The sequence below is a fragment of the Procambarus clarkii genome, chromosome 19 (assembly GCF_040958095.1).
Source record: "Procambarus clarkii isolate CNS0578487 chromosome 19, FALCON_Pclarkii_2.0, whole genome shotgun sequence".
In the NCBI taxonomy this organism is placed as follows: Eukaryota; Metazoa; Arthropoda; class Malacostraca; order Decapoda; family Cambaridae; genus Procambarus; species Procambarus clarkii.
In genome coordinates this window covers 2,075,796-2,090,447 of record NC_091168.1, presented here as the reverse complement: position 1 = coordinate 2,090,447, position 14,652 = coordinate 2,075,796, and the positions used below count along the sequence as shown (strand labels likewise).

General features: G+C 46.5%; 1 protein-coding gene across 2 annotated transcripts in view; it reads left to right on the top strand.

Moving 5' to 3' along the window:
* Nucleotides 1-9,632, top strand: part of LOC123749294 (uncharacterized) — a 28,884-nt gene extending 19,252 nt beyond the window's left edge. Inside the window, exons 2-3 of one of the 2 annotated variants that reach the window (XM_045731401.2) lie at nucleotides 7,937-8,749; nucleotides 8,894-9,632. In XM_045731401.2, coding sequence (XP_045587357.2) covers nucleotides 8,550-8,749; nucleotides 8,894-9,287 — 594 coding nt within the window. In that variant the 5' untranslated portion in view covers nucleotides 7,937-8,549 and the 3' untranslated portion in view covers nucleotides 9,288-9,632. Of the gene's footprint in view, nucleotides 1-7,852; nucleotides 8,750-8,893 lie in introns of both variants that reach the window. The other variant, XM_069326913.1, reaches the window with a different exon arrangement.
* Nucleotides 9,633-14,652: the final 5,020 nt, after the last annotated feature.

The following is a 14,652-nucleotide window of genomic DNA, read 5'->3' as shown; positions in this document are numbered from 1 at the left end:
TAACAATAAAACATGTATTATTCAGTGCATTGCTGCTTTTCTGGCGTCACAACAAGGGTGGAAGTGGAGACGTATAGGGAGACTTGTAGAGTCTCACTCTAGGGTTAGGAAAATGGTCAAATACGACAATTTATCCTTCCCTCTGTCTTGGGAGGATATCTCTAAATTGGAGAATAGAAATAAACTATCCATTTTTTTGTATTCAATACACAAACATACAGATGGCGTCTATCACGTCTCTCTTTGTCGTCGTGGTAGCAGACAGTACTCGATCATAGTTCCTTTATTGTTATTGGGGGAATCTCATGTGACCTTGATAAAAGAGTTCGATAAGTTCCTTCGGAACTTTACTCGCAGCCACAAACGAAAGACAGTCTTCTGTAGAAACTGTCTCTCAGAATATCAAAATTCGTCTGAGCTAACAAATCACTCATCTTCCTGCGACATCACTCAGAAAATTATTTACCCTCAGCCTGGGGACACACTCCATTTTAAAAATACGGGGAAAGGTTATGCCCCTTCCCATGTGGGCTATTTTGATTTCGAGTGTGTCCTAAGCACTGAGGATTGTCTAGGTTCTGTTACAGCCATACATAGACCTATAGCATACAGCTATATAATTGTTGATAGGAACCACACTGTCGTTGATAAATTTACTTATTTTGGGGGGGACAGTGTTACTCATTTCATGCAGCGAGTTGCCACCAAATGGGAAATTATCAGATCTACCCTCCACCATTATGAAATAGACATGTCTCTTGAGGATATGATCCATTTTAGGAGACAGACTCACTGCCAGTTTTGTGAGCAGGTATTTACCCCCTCCAATTTCAAGGTTCAACATCATGATCACCTTAGGGAAAAGCTCAATTATATTGGAGCTCTATGTAATTACTGCAACCTCCGCCACAAGAATGCTCTGGAGAGTTTAGTTCTAATTGCCCATAATATGTCTTATGACATGGGCTTAATTTTGAGGGAGTTTACCATGGATTCAAATATTAAGAGCAATATCCTCATGAGACAGGGGACGAAATATCTTAAGGTGGAAATAGGGAAGCTTAAATTTCTTGATTCACTGGCTTTTATTACAGGTAGTCTTTCATCCCTAGCAAAGACCCACATTGATTCAGCCAGCCCCTTAACATTCACTCACTCAATGATAGAGGGTTTGCCCAAAAAGAGTCACCACCTACTCTTAAAGGGTAAGCAGTTTTTCCCTTATGAATATACCACAAAAATCAGCTGCTTTAATGACACAACACTCCCTCCTATTGAAATGTTCTACAGCTCCCTAAACAAATCAGGTATAACTTTGGACGAATATAGACATTCTAAATTAGTATGGGAGGCTACAGGGTGTAGGACATTAAAAGACTACCTCCTCATTTATTTGAGGTGTGATGTAGGATTACTGGCTGACATTTTTACACACCACAGGGCAATTCTAAATGATATATATTCTTTAGAATTGACACACTATTGCAGCCTCCCAGGGTACTCCTACGACTGCTTCCTGAAAAGTAGTAGAATATCGTTGGAGTTAAGTGCAGATGTGACGTTGCACAATCTCTTATCACAAAACATACGAGGGGGTTTTACAACTGCAGTTAGGAGTTATGTCAGAGCTAACAACCGCTATGTCAACCCATCTTTTAACCCCCAGGAGGATAGGTCTTCATTCTTACTTTATCTCGACTTTAACAGCCTCTATGGGAGTTGTATGACTAGGAAATTGCCCCATGGGGGACTAAGGAGACTATCATCTGATGAGATGAACTCCTTCATTAGTGGGGGGAAGATAATGACAGAACAGCCTTTCTCTTCTAACAAAGGGTACTGGCTCTTAATTGACACCAAACTTTTAAGACCCGAAATAGCTAGACTAACAGACGATCTGCCCCTTTGTTTACACCATAGGGGAATAAGTATGGAGGATATCTCACCATTTAGTAGGGGACTTCTGGAAACAAATAACATCACACACCTCCCCCCAAAAAACATCAAACTGGTTGGAGATCATCTCCCCAAAAAACATTATTTCATATCTCTTCACCTTTTACAACTATTTATTGAGATAGGACTTGAAGTGGAAACAATACATGCAATTTACGAGTTCCACCAGTCAGATTTTATGGCAGAATTTGTTAACACCAACGTTAACAATAGAAATGCCTCCAGCAGTAATGATAGGAAAACACTCTTCAAATTACTGACGAACAGTGTTTTTGGTAAAACGCTACTGAATCCAGCTCGTTATGCCATTGACACCAAACTAGTGACTTCAGCTAGGGCCTTTTTACGAGAGGTGAAGAATCCCCGCTTTAAACGAATGGTGCATTTAGGCGACAATAAATTATTGTCTGTCAGTTCCAGACCATTCATTAAAATTACTCATCCTAATTACATTGGGTTCCAGATTCTTGAGCTAGCAAAATACAGCTTGTACCATTTTTGGTACAGGGTACTTAAGAACCACTATTCAGATAGGGTACAACTGGTGTATAGTGATACAGACGGTTTCATTTTCACCTTACTAGCTGAAGATGTCTTTAATGAGATGGGGAAAGAACCCCTTAGTTTGTGGATGGATACGAGTAATTTTCCTGAAACTCACCCCTTGTATGATCCTTCTAAAAAGGGTGTTTTAGGGCTGTTAAAGTCAGAGGTGTCAGATAAACACATCCTTGAAGTTGTGGCACTCAAGCCCAAAATGTATAGTGTGCTTTTGCTTGACAATAAAAATTCCATCACCGCTAAGGGTATTCCCCGAGCTGTGCAAAGATCTTTAACACATAACCACTTTAAAGAGACCCTTCACAGTAATGGTGTAGTAAATACTTTTAATTACTCACAAATAAGAAACATAGGGGGGCAGATGGCAACCACATTCAATACTAAGAGGGGTTTAAGTGCATTTGATTAAGCGCTTTTACCTAAATAAATACACTAGCCTAGCGTATGGTCACCCAGACATACCATCCGAGCCCCACCCCAACACCTCAGCCCAAGGAATGTCCACCGAGAGTGAAGGTGGTGACGTCATTGAACCACAAGGAGAGGAAGGACAACACCCCACCAGCGAGAGTGAACCCTATGACGTCAGCAGTCAGTCACCTGAGGGAGGCGCACTACATCCCATTCACTCTCTGGGAGATGATGAGTCATCATCTTCGTCCCAGGAGGAGGAGGAGGAGGGGGAGGAAGACCCCACAACGGACTTGTGGGCGAGAAGGAGAGGTCTTGTTAATAAATATTATGTGGGGGGAGATGACCTACAATACGACTATGTTTAACCCTATGTACTTTGATAATATAATCTATAAATCATCAGGATTATTTCTTTTTCTCCTTCTTTAAGTATAGAGGCTTAAAATATATCCAACTTAAAAACAACTAAGGGAGGCTGGTCCCTCTTACGGTACACTCAAGGTCATCAAGTATGAGGAGGGCTGGTGAGGGGGACCGCCCCTACTGCGAGGATCCTGTTTTTACACCTGTCCCATAGGGGGAGGTGGGGGGGGGGGGTAACTACCGCTCACCTGAGTGTTTATTATACAAATATACTGTCATACTTTTCTGTATAAATGAACATGAGCATGAACATAGCGACACATAATAGATACCTATCTTCACTATTTTACGATTGTTGCTGCCCCACACCTTGGGCAACCTAATATGGGGTGGCTCTAAGTGGCACCCCGCCTCTGATTTTCTTATCTGATTACCCTTCATAGGCAGCTACTTTACTGTAAATGAACATGATCATAGTGGCACATAATAGATACCTATCTTCACTGTTTTTTCGACTGCTACCACTCACACCTTGGGTGACCTAATATGGAGTGGCACTATATGGCTCCCCGCTTCTGATTTTCTTATCTGATTACCCTACATAGGTGGCTCTATCTGTCACCAAATAATCTACTCTATTCCTTTCTCTCTCCCACCCCAGGCTTTTGCCGAGGCCCATATTACTCTACTGCTATCTTGATTCGTTCTGATATAACATTAGTTTCCCTACTTTTCTCGTCGCCTCTCGGATGTTCTGCTGCCAGTCTTTGGGAGTAAATGGTATACGGTTTGTTAAATTTCTCCCCCAAATGTCTCGCTTTACCTTCCGATCTTTAACACCTACTGGACACTGTGCCAGAGCCTGTGCTCCAGCTGGGTTATTTAAATGGTTGACATACCCTCTAGGGTGATGTTCTGACTACTGGGTTTGTCTTCTCGAACCGTTCATCCTCTCTTCTTCCATGTCTTTTCTGGTTTCTGGTGAGCCTACTCGTGTAGACTCACTCACACCCTTCCTGTCTTGATCTTTCTCTCTGCTCGTCTCTTTACTTGCATTTCACTTAGCGGGTTCTTGACGACCTCCATGGCAGTGACTATTTCCCATTCTTGTTACCTCTTTCTCTTCACCCTCTCCTTCCCTAGGTGGCAATTGTCCAAGAGACTAGAACCTCTTTACCCTCGGAGCTACTCTCTCCAACCTCTACATTCTGCCTCTCCCTCGTATCTTCATTCTTTTTCAAGAGTCTTCGACGCTACCTTCCACTCTATTCCTCGCGCTATCTCTTGGGACACGCAGAAGCGAGTTCCCTGGTGGGAAGTTTAATGTGCTCGGGCTATCCACTGTAAGCATGAAGCCTGGAAACGACACCGCTGCCGGCAGACGGCCGATTCTTTTTTTCCTGTTTCGGAAGGGAAGTGGTGGCTGGTAGGACCATCCGTATGGGGTAAAAGTGAGAGTTGGAAGTCTTATGTTTCAACCATTACGTCCGAAACTCCTCTGCTGCAGATCTGAAAGCGTATCTGCAAGTTATCAGTAAAGTTCGTTCCCGATATCTCGCCGGTCCTTTACCTCTGTGGTACTCTCGTGACAGACATGATGCAAGTTGCAGCCGAACTATGTTCTCGCATTTCATCTGTTAGCTCTGGTTCTCGTCTTCCTCGGTCTTTCCTTCTTCGTAAGCCTGTTCTTGAATCTCATTTTTGGATTTCCGTGCCCATCTCGGATTTCCTTATGACGATTCATTCTCTCTGATTTTCAATCTGCCCTGGCCCTCTGCGGTTCTACGACAGCGGGCTCTGAAGACATTAATTATGGGATGCTTCGCCATCTCCCTCCGTGCACGTCTCCCTATTTGAAGTCTGAATAACCGGGTCTGGGAGTCGTCGTCAGTTCCTGTGGACTGGCTCGATGCTGTTGTCCTCCATGTTCAGAAACCAGTATCTCTTGGGACATCTTCTCAGGACTTCCGCCCTATTGCCCTCAAGAGTTGTCAGCAAACTCTTTGAACGTATGGTTAACGTTCGTTTGATGTTCTTGGAACACTTTCACCATCTCTCCCTCTCAATTTGGTTTTTGCAAATGCCACAGCACAACAGATGTCCTGGTGAACTTGGTCTATATTCGTACTGCTTTTGGTCCGAAGACCTACGTTTTTTGCCGTCCTTTTTTACCTGGAAAAGGCTTTAGATACCACTTGGCGATATCATATTCTGTCCCAACTTCATTCTTATGGCCTTTGTGGTAATCTCCCATTCTCTCCAGTTTCCTCTCGTCGTTCATTTAGTGAGGTTTGGTGCCACTCTCTGCCTCTTCTCGGCAATGCGAGGGTGTACCTAAGGTAGTCTTCTGAGCACTACTTTTTCTGGTTGCCCTAAATGGTTTTCTTAACTCTTCCTTCTGACGTCTTCTCCGCTCTGTCGACGATCTTAAACTATGTCGGTGATGATTCGCCTCTCCTTCAACGGTGGCTTCAACTCGAGATTGATGCCGTATCGTCTTGGGCCACCGATCATGGCTTCAGGTTGTCTAAGACTTGTGCTGTGACTTATACTCTGAAGCGTGGTTTTTCTTAGTCCGACATTTTATGGCCATCCCCTTGTGTACAGAGGTTCCACTAAGCTTTTGGGGGTTAATATTTGACTAGTTTGTCTTAGCCGCTCCATATCTCTGATGTAAGAGTTGAATGCTCTAAGGCCCTTAAGCTCCTTAAGGTTTTATCCCATACTTCTTGGACCGGAGAAGAGCATGATCCTCTTTACATTCCTCTCTCATCCTGCTAAACTCATTTATGGTTGCCCTACTTACTCTTCTGCATCTCCTACTCTTCGCAGTCTTGATTCTTTGCACCATACTGGGTTGTGCTTCACCTCTGGTACTTTTCGTTCTGCCCTCGTATTGTTTGTTGACACTGGCTTCCTATCTCTTCAGGTCCGCCATGATCGACACCGTCTTCCTTATCTTGCGCGGTCCTAACATCCTTACTCTTGTCTCTATCGTGCTTTGACATTTACCCCTCCTGTAGTTACTGTTATTCTTCACCACCTCCCTCTTTTTGTCCAGTTATCTCGCTTACAGAATTCTTTTTAGATTCGTATTACCTCTTTTTCTCCTCGTATTGTTCCGTCCTTGCCCCTTGTAGAGGGTCCCCCCCCCTCCCCGTCCTAAATCTTGTACATCTCTGACCTGTATCGCTAAAGTTTTTACCCCCTCCTACGGTTCTGACACTCCTTTTTCTTGACCATTTTTCTTCCCTCTACCACTAGATTTCCATCTTCACCGATGGGTCTAAATCTGCAGAAGGTGTAGGCCACTTATTTTTTTCCCCTGACGACACTTGTCACCTGCCTCTGGAGACTAGCATCTTCACAGCAGAACTTTATGCAATTCTCTATGCTCTAGTCTCCTAAATTTTCGTTGTCAATCCTCCTTTATGGTTGTAGTACTCTCTCGTTGTGCCCTAATGCCTCTAGGGTCCTTTAATCCAGTCTATCTGGTGGCTGTCAAGATTAAACATTGGCCGTTTCTTATCTCTAGTAAATTTAAATCGGTAGTTTTGCTGGGTTCCCAGCCATATTATAGTTTCTCTAAATGAGCGTGTGGATGCTGCCACTACGGAAGCTATCCACTTTTGTCCCATTTCCAGTAAAGGTATTCCTTATTCAGACTTGTACCCAGTTATTCGTTCCTCCATCCTTGCTCGTTGGCAGGGTTGTTGGTCTTCGGTTACTGGTAACAAACTGCGTACTATTAAGCGAAGTGTCCCCCATGGTCTTCCTTCATACCACTGTAACCAGCGCTGGAAAACGGCTCTGGCGAGGTTGCGTATTGGCCAAAAACACTCAACTTGCGGTCACTTAATGGAGCGCTGCCCTGCTCCTTATTTTCCGAATTGCTTTGTTCCTCTTAGTCGCGCATATCCTTGTTGAATACCATGACTTCCAGGACAAGCGTGTCCTGCTTTCCGATAGTCCCTCGCGATCACTTTTCCCCTCGATAGAGTTCTTGGTGAATCGGATACTTCTAATGTCGTTCGCCTTGTGTATTTCTGTTCTCGTATTGGCATCCTTGGTGTTATTAAGCACCCTCTGATTATTCCGCACATTTGACGGTGCTACATAGCTTTCCCAGTTTAGTGCCTTCCTTTGATTATTAATTATTGTGGTTGTAGCAGCTTAATGAATGTGAAATTCGTTGAAAAAAAACTAATTTGCTTTCTATTGAAGCTGCAATACTGAAACTTGAAACGGTTGCAGCCATTTTCATATCTAACTAGTAAACAAAAGTTTGACCTTGAACAACTTATTATGACCCCCTTAATTACAAATTAAGAGGGTGGGTGGGGGTGAAATATGAAAGATAAGGGGTTCAATGGTGGAGAGGTTGGGGTAGAATGTTACCTTTGCTTGTAAATAAATGTGTAAATCTGCTTATTGGAGAGAGGGAAGAGATGTTGAATTGGCAGGAGGGATCCAGAGCCTTTAACAGCTACCCTCATAGTACATGATACAATTATAAGTGTTTTGCTATTAATGTAACTTTTTTGTATTTTTATGAAAGGTAATATGAATATGTAATGGTTATCGTGCAAAAGCCAGAAAGTCGTGAGCAAGTTTCTAAAATTAAGAGATGTATGTTTGGCAGTGGGTTCTGCAGGAAGTGCGGGCGCTGTCGGACCGCAGGCCAAAATAAAGGACGATCATGTGAAGGAGGCACTGAAGATGGACAAGGGCAGAGAGGCCATATTTATCTCTCAAAGCGTAAGACCTTGCTGGCAAGGGCGACCACTTTTCTTCAACGGTTACCAGTGTTGAAGTAAAATTCTCCCTGATGGGGAAGCATAACGTAGTGTCTTATGTGGTAAAAATAAGCCCACATAGATCAGAGGACCACTTGGCTGATTTTCATTTATCCATGATGAAGAAAGAAAATGAATTTTTCAAGGAAATCCTTCCGCAACTCGACTCGGAGCTGAATTCCTTGGGGCACAGTAACTTGAGAATGCCAAGGTGGTTATACACATCTTTAGAAGAGGATAGAGCTGATCTTCTTGGAAGACCTCCGACCTTTGGGCTTTAAAGTATTCGACTGCAAAGTGGGCCTCGATGTAGACCATACAAACCTGGTCCTGAAGGAGCTGGCCCGACTCCATGCAGCCTCTCTCCTGCTGAAGGCAAAAACGCCCTTGCAAGACCTGGCTCAAACATTCCCGCACATTGCTGTAGACTGGACCAGTTTATCGGAAAATGCGAAGAAAATGCATAACAAGACATGCTCGGGAAGTTTAGCGGGTGCCGAGGCCTTCATGACCAACATGAAGGGCTACGAGGTGGCGAGGCTGTGGTTGGCCAAGCATCAGAACAACTCTCTTGATCTTGTCAAACACTTTCTGGTCAGAAATCCCAAGTTTGATGTGATTTGTCATGGCGACTGCTGGGTGAACAACGTACAATTCAGGTAGGCAGAAGTTTGTTCGTCCTACACTTTTTAGATGTATTTTGCCTCTCAATTTTGAAAATTTAACTCGCTCAAATAGGTATTTTTTTTTAATGATATACAAAATAGTTCGTGTGCCACTAATGTTTTACCTCATAATTCCAGGTACAGTGAAGGTAAACCGGTTGATGTAATGCTCCTTGACTTCCAGCTGAACCGTCTGGCTTCCCCGGCCACAGACTTAAACTACCTTCTCTACACCAGCCTCCACGGCAAAGACAGGAAGGAGAACTGGCGGGACTTCCTCTCCTACTACTATGACTCCTTTAGAAGTGTGATGGAGGCTGGGGGTAGGGGGATGCCCTTCACCCTAAAAGAGCTCCATCAGGAGTACAGAAAAAAGATGGAGTACGGTATGTTGTATGGGTCAATGACGGTGTCGTTGGTGATGAGGGAGAGCTCCAGTACCCTGGATGAGAAGAAGAAAAATCCACAATTTCTATCTCTGTTCCTCGCCTTGTATGGTGAACTGATTGAGCAAGAGCGATCACGTCTTTAATGTTGCCCAGTGAAGAAATCGCAGGAAATTTATTTATGCCTAATGAATTCGGCCTTGTAGCCGACTGTGGCAATGTGGTGGACATTGATCCTGAACTGTCGGTGTTTTTGCAGGAGCCTCGGACCCAGAACCTACCAAAAGTATCTCTATGAATGTAACTAATTACTACTTGGAGTACCAAATTTGGCAAGTATCAACTTTTACTCGGACTTCTGAAGTCCTCGTGTATATATAAGGGTAACAATTTACCCTTTCACTTGCTTAGAAAGTTGATAGTTCCACCATAGTCCTTTAATACCAAATATCTATAAATTGTTAATGATCTAATTATAAAATTAATAGGCATTCTTGTACTTGTCAATTCTCTCCCTTTTATAGTTATTAAATTTGGAAAGGTCTTTAAAATATGTGGGACCTAAAACATGGCTCCTTTTCGTCCTGACATCTAATGTCTTGACAACTTCAGTCAGGACAAATATTTTAGACCAGGCAAATAATGCTCTAAATTGGTAACTGTAGTGACCTTGGTCCTGCCTGCTGCTGCCGCCAGTATTGTAAGAGCTAAACATGGTCATGGTTGTAAAAAGTTGGTCAGTTTGATGGAGAAGGGATGGGGGGGGGGGGGGTTGAGGTAAATGGGGAATTTTGTATAAAAAGTTTACACTATTAATACTAGATATTTAATTTTCAGTATATTAACAAATCTAATCTACAAAAAAATGACTGAAAAAGTTGTGAAGCATTTTATTGAACGTTAAACTTCATGCTTGACTTGCAATACAGCACTCAATGGTGTTGACATGATCGCACCAATAATAGCTTGTCAAAAGTGATTTACAATGTTAGGCTTGCTAACGTCAACACACTGAGGAGGATCCACACAAATCTTTGGCCAATAATAACTATTTTACAATTGCATTCTATGTAACGTTCCAAGCTACTTAACCATGTTGACGAATTATTTAGACAGAAGTCACAATATCACTAGACTGTTGAGATTGATATACTCGGTGGCCACAAATACCCAATCGGTTTTGTTTGCTACTTTCTAATCTTGATATTAAACAATCACTTCAATCACATTCGTTTTGCATGTGCGGTATATAATCTATTAAACCCTCGGTAAAGTCGGAATTCAGTTAAGAGATTTTGGCGGTAAATGTCACTAGCTTAATCTTTTGTTTCCGTCCCCCTCCCCGCTCAGCTCGTTGTCGCCGTCTGGGGGCTTAGTGGGCGGCTGCCGGAGTGTGATGCTCCTTGGGACAGTCCTCGGTCCTTTTCTAGCCTTGTGCTCCTGCTGCCGTCCTCTCCAATTCTGCTGGGCATCTTTTCCTTTTCCTTCTGTTTCGTTTTTCTCCCCCCTCTTCTCCTATCTGCTTGCCGTTTCCTGCCGACCTTTTGCTCGTTCTGGTTCTTCCCTTGGACTTCTTCTACTTTGACGCCCGGGTGCTTGAGGAGGCATACTCTTGCACCCGTAGAACTGCAGTACCCGACGTCGAGAGCGAGGGGAACCTTTTATTGTCAATCCCCACTTCGTCACTGAACCCGATCTCGACGGACTGTCGGTTTCTTAAGGTGGCGTTTGTGGGGCGTATACTCACGACGCACCCCTAGGAGGCCCCGACAAGATCGGCAATAGCTTCTTGTTGGGTGTCCTGCCTCTAATTGTGGCTCCATGGTGGGTGTGGGGGCACATTCGTGAGTGAATTCGTAATTTCGTCAAGATGATAACCCCTGTTTCGGCTGCTTCTGGCTTACCTTTTCAGGCTCGTGGGGTGGGCGACCAAGCCCCCGAGTCGGTCCGTATTGGAAGACCGGGCTCTGTAGCCTCCGTTGCATTGGGCCCCGACCTTGCTCCTCCTTTGGCCTCTCTGACTCCTTCCCCTGGCTCCCCTCCCTCCTCTGTGGTTGGGTCGAGCCCCAAGCCCCCAGTGGTGACTACCTCGTCCCCTGGCGCGGCTCCTTCTCTAGTTGTAACTACTGCGCCTTTTAACCCCTCTCTCTCTGGGGGTTCTCACCGCCGTTCTCGTCACGGCCGCCCTCGCTCGATTCCTTCCAGTTCTGCTACCTATCAAGCCTTGTTTGGTCCCGCTTCGTGGGCCAAATATTTTGATCTCCTCCCTCTTGATTCTGCGCCTCCTGACGATTTCTCCCTTCATCGACATCTCATTGATTCCGTGGATGCCTCCATTACTTTTAACCCCACTCGTCTCGGTACGCGTGTCGTTGCTGCTCCTTCTCAGGATGCTGCTTCCCGCTTGGCTGCCTTATCCTGCCTTGGCGAGACCCCCGTTCGGGTCTCGAAGAACGTTCAGTTGAATGCCAGTGTTGGCACTATTTTGCTCCCGCCCCATGTTGCGACCGGTGTTCGGGACCTACGCGACTGCCACGACGATATTCGACATATCCTCGCTGCCCAGGGCCATTCTATTCTCCAGGTGGACACGTTTACTCGTCCCCCTCGTGGTAGTCGCCGTCAACCCCTCCGGGTTGTGAAGATTACCTTTGATGGTAGGACCCTTCCACCCTCTGTCATTCTTGCTGGTGCCAGGTGCTCTGTCCAGGAGTACATTCCTTCTCCTCGGCTCTGCAACAAGTGCTGGAGGTTTGGGCATGGTGCCCTCCGCTGCTCCGGGGCTGTCTCTCTCTGTCCTTTGTGTGGTGGCGAAGGTCACTCTAAGTCGGAGTGCGCTTCTCCCCAGGCTCGGTGCCTCAACTGCGGTGAGGCCCATCCTACCTTCTCCCGTGCGTGTGTCCATTACAAGCTTGAGGCAGCCGTCCTCAACTTGAAGCACCGGGAGCGTTTATCTTTTCCTGAGGCGAGGCGCCAGGTTCGCCGGCTCCCGCCTTATGCTAATATCTCTTATGCTCGCGTGTTGCGCTCTTCCTCTCCTCGTCCTTCCCGCCTTCCTCAGACTCACAACCGTTTCCAGGCCTTGGACCCTGATGCGCCCACTGCCCCCTCCTCTGTCCCTTTGGGTTCTCTCCCGAAGGATCCTCCTCCTGGTCCTCTGTCTGGGGTTCCCCTTCCTTCTACCCGGTCTGTCGTGTCTTCTGTGTCTCCTTCCTCGTCCCCCTCCGATCCTCCTTCCCATCCTCTTCCTCCATCTATCGGCTCTCCCCGCCGCCTGTCGGTGCGGGCGGATGTCCATCGCTCTCCTAACGGCCGTCGTGTGTGCTCTCGTTCGGCTTCTCCTGTTGAGACACTGGACTCCGTTGCCCGGTACGTAGTTGCTGGGACACCGGTCTCTTTACGTCAGAAGCGTAAGCCTGGCTCCTCTCCTTCCTCTTCCCCGGCGGGTAAGAAGGCTTCGCTTTCTTCCTCAGCTCCTCCTTCTGGCTCTGTTGCTCCTTCCACTCCCGTTTCAGTGCTTGCGCCCCCTGTTCCTGCTATGGAGGTTTCTTTGGCCCCTGCTTCCCTTTCGGTTGCTGCTCTTGCTGGGGTGCGCTCCTCTCTTTCTACTCCCCCTCTTTCTGCTGCTGTCCTTGACTGCTCCTCTCCGTTGTCTCCTCCTCCTCCTCCTCCTCCTCCTCCGGACCCTGCCCGCCCACCTCTGATCTGTTCTCCCGTTTCCTTCCCTCCGTCTTTGCTCAGTTTACCCATGCCCCCTAACCCTGACTTTGCTGACCCTGATCCCGACCCTGATATTCTTTAACGTGCTCTGTTGGTCTTTCGCCTTTGTTTCTTCCTTGTTCTCTGTTTTTGTCCTTTCTCTTCTCGTCGTTGTCCATTCTTCAATGGAACGTTCGAGGTTATTACGCCAATTTCCTCGAACTCCAACTTCTGGTTTCGCGGTTTTCGCCCCTTTGTGTCTGTCTCCAGGAGCCGATGCTTGGTGCTCGTCCTGGTCGTTTTCGTGGCTATTCCTTTCTCTCCCCCCCCCCCCAGCCATTGCTGGGGCTTCTAATTCTTCTGCTCTCTTGATTCGGGCTGATGTTCCCTTTGTTCCTTTACTTTTTCCTTCGCCTCTCCATTGTTCTGCTGCTCGTATCTTTGTGGGGAAATGGTACACAGTTTGTTCCATTTATCTCCCCCCGAGTGTCCCGCTCTCTCTTCCTGATTTGAAACACCTCCTAGACTCCTTGCCGGAGCCTGTGCTCCTGCTGGGTGACTTCAATTGTCGTCATTCTCTTTGGGGTGACGTTCTGACGAATACCCGGGGTCGCCTCCTTGAGCCGTTTCTCCTCTCTTCTTCCCTGTCTCTTCTGAATTCTGGTGAGCCCACTCATTTGGACTCTCGAACTCGCACCCTTTCTTGTCTTGATCTTTCTCTCTGCTCTTCTTCTCTTTACTTAGATTTCACATGGCAGGTTCTTGATGACCTCCATGGAAGTGATCATTTCCCCATCCTTGTTTCCTTTTTCTCTTTTCGCCCTTCCCTCTCTTTCCCTAGGTGGCAGTTTGCTAAGGCGGACTGGACCCTATTTTCCCTCAGTGCTACTCTCTCTGACCTCTCCCTTCTGCCCCTCTCTCGCGCTCTCCTCCTGTTTCATGACACTGTCTTCGACGCTGCCCTCCGCTCTATTCCTCGCTCTTCCTCTCGGGGTCCACGGAAGTGCGTTCCCTGGTGGAATGCGGACTGTGCTCGGGCTGTCCGCTGTAAGCGTGCAGCCTGGAAGAAGCACCGCCGTAGGCAGACGACCGATTCTTTTCTTTTCTTTCGGAAAGCGAGTGCGGTGGCCCGTAGGGCCATCCGTACGGCTAAACGTGAATGTTGGGCATCTTATGTCTCGACAATTACGTCCGTAACCCCTCTGGCCCAGATCTGGAAGCGTATCCGCAAGATAGCGGGTAAGTTCGTTCCCGATGTTTCACCGGTCCTTCACCTCCATGATACTCTTGTGGCGGACCCGTTGCAGGTCGCTTCCGAACTGGGTTCCCACTTTTCTTCTGTTAGCTCTGGTCTTCATCTTCCCCAATCTTTCCTTCTTCGTAAACCTGTCCTTGAGTCTCGTCCTTTAGATTTCTGCACTCATCTTCAGCTTCCCTATAATGATCCCTTCTCTCTCTCTGAACTTCGTTCTGCCCTAGCCCTCTGCGGTTCTACGGCGGCGGGCTCCGATGGTATTCATTATGAGATGCTTCGCCATCTCCCTCCGAGCACGTCTCAGTATTTACTGAGTCTGTATAATCGGATCTGAGAGTCGTCGTCAGTCCCTGAGGACTGGCTCGATGCCGTTGTCCTCCCTGTTCGCAAACCGGGGTCTCTGGGTACTTCCCCTAAGGACTTTCGCCCTATTGCTCTCACAAGTTGTGTCTGCAAACTCTTTGAACGTATGGTTAACGTTCGTCTGATGTGGTTCCTGGAACACCATCACCTCCTCTCCCCTTCTCAATTTGGTTTCCGCAAGTGCCGCAGCACGA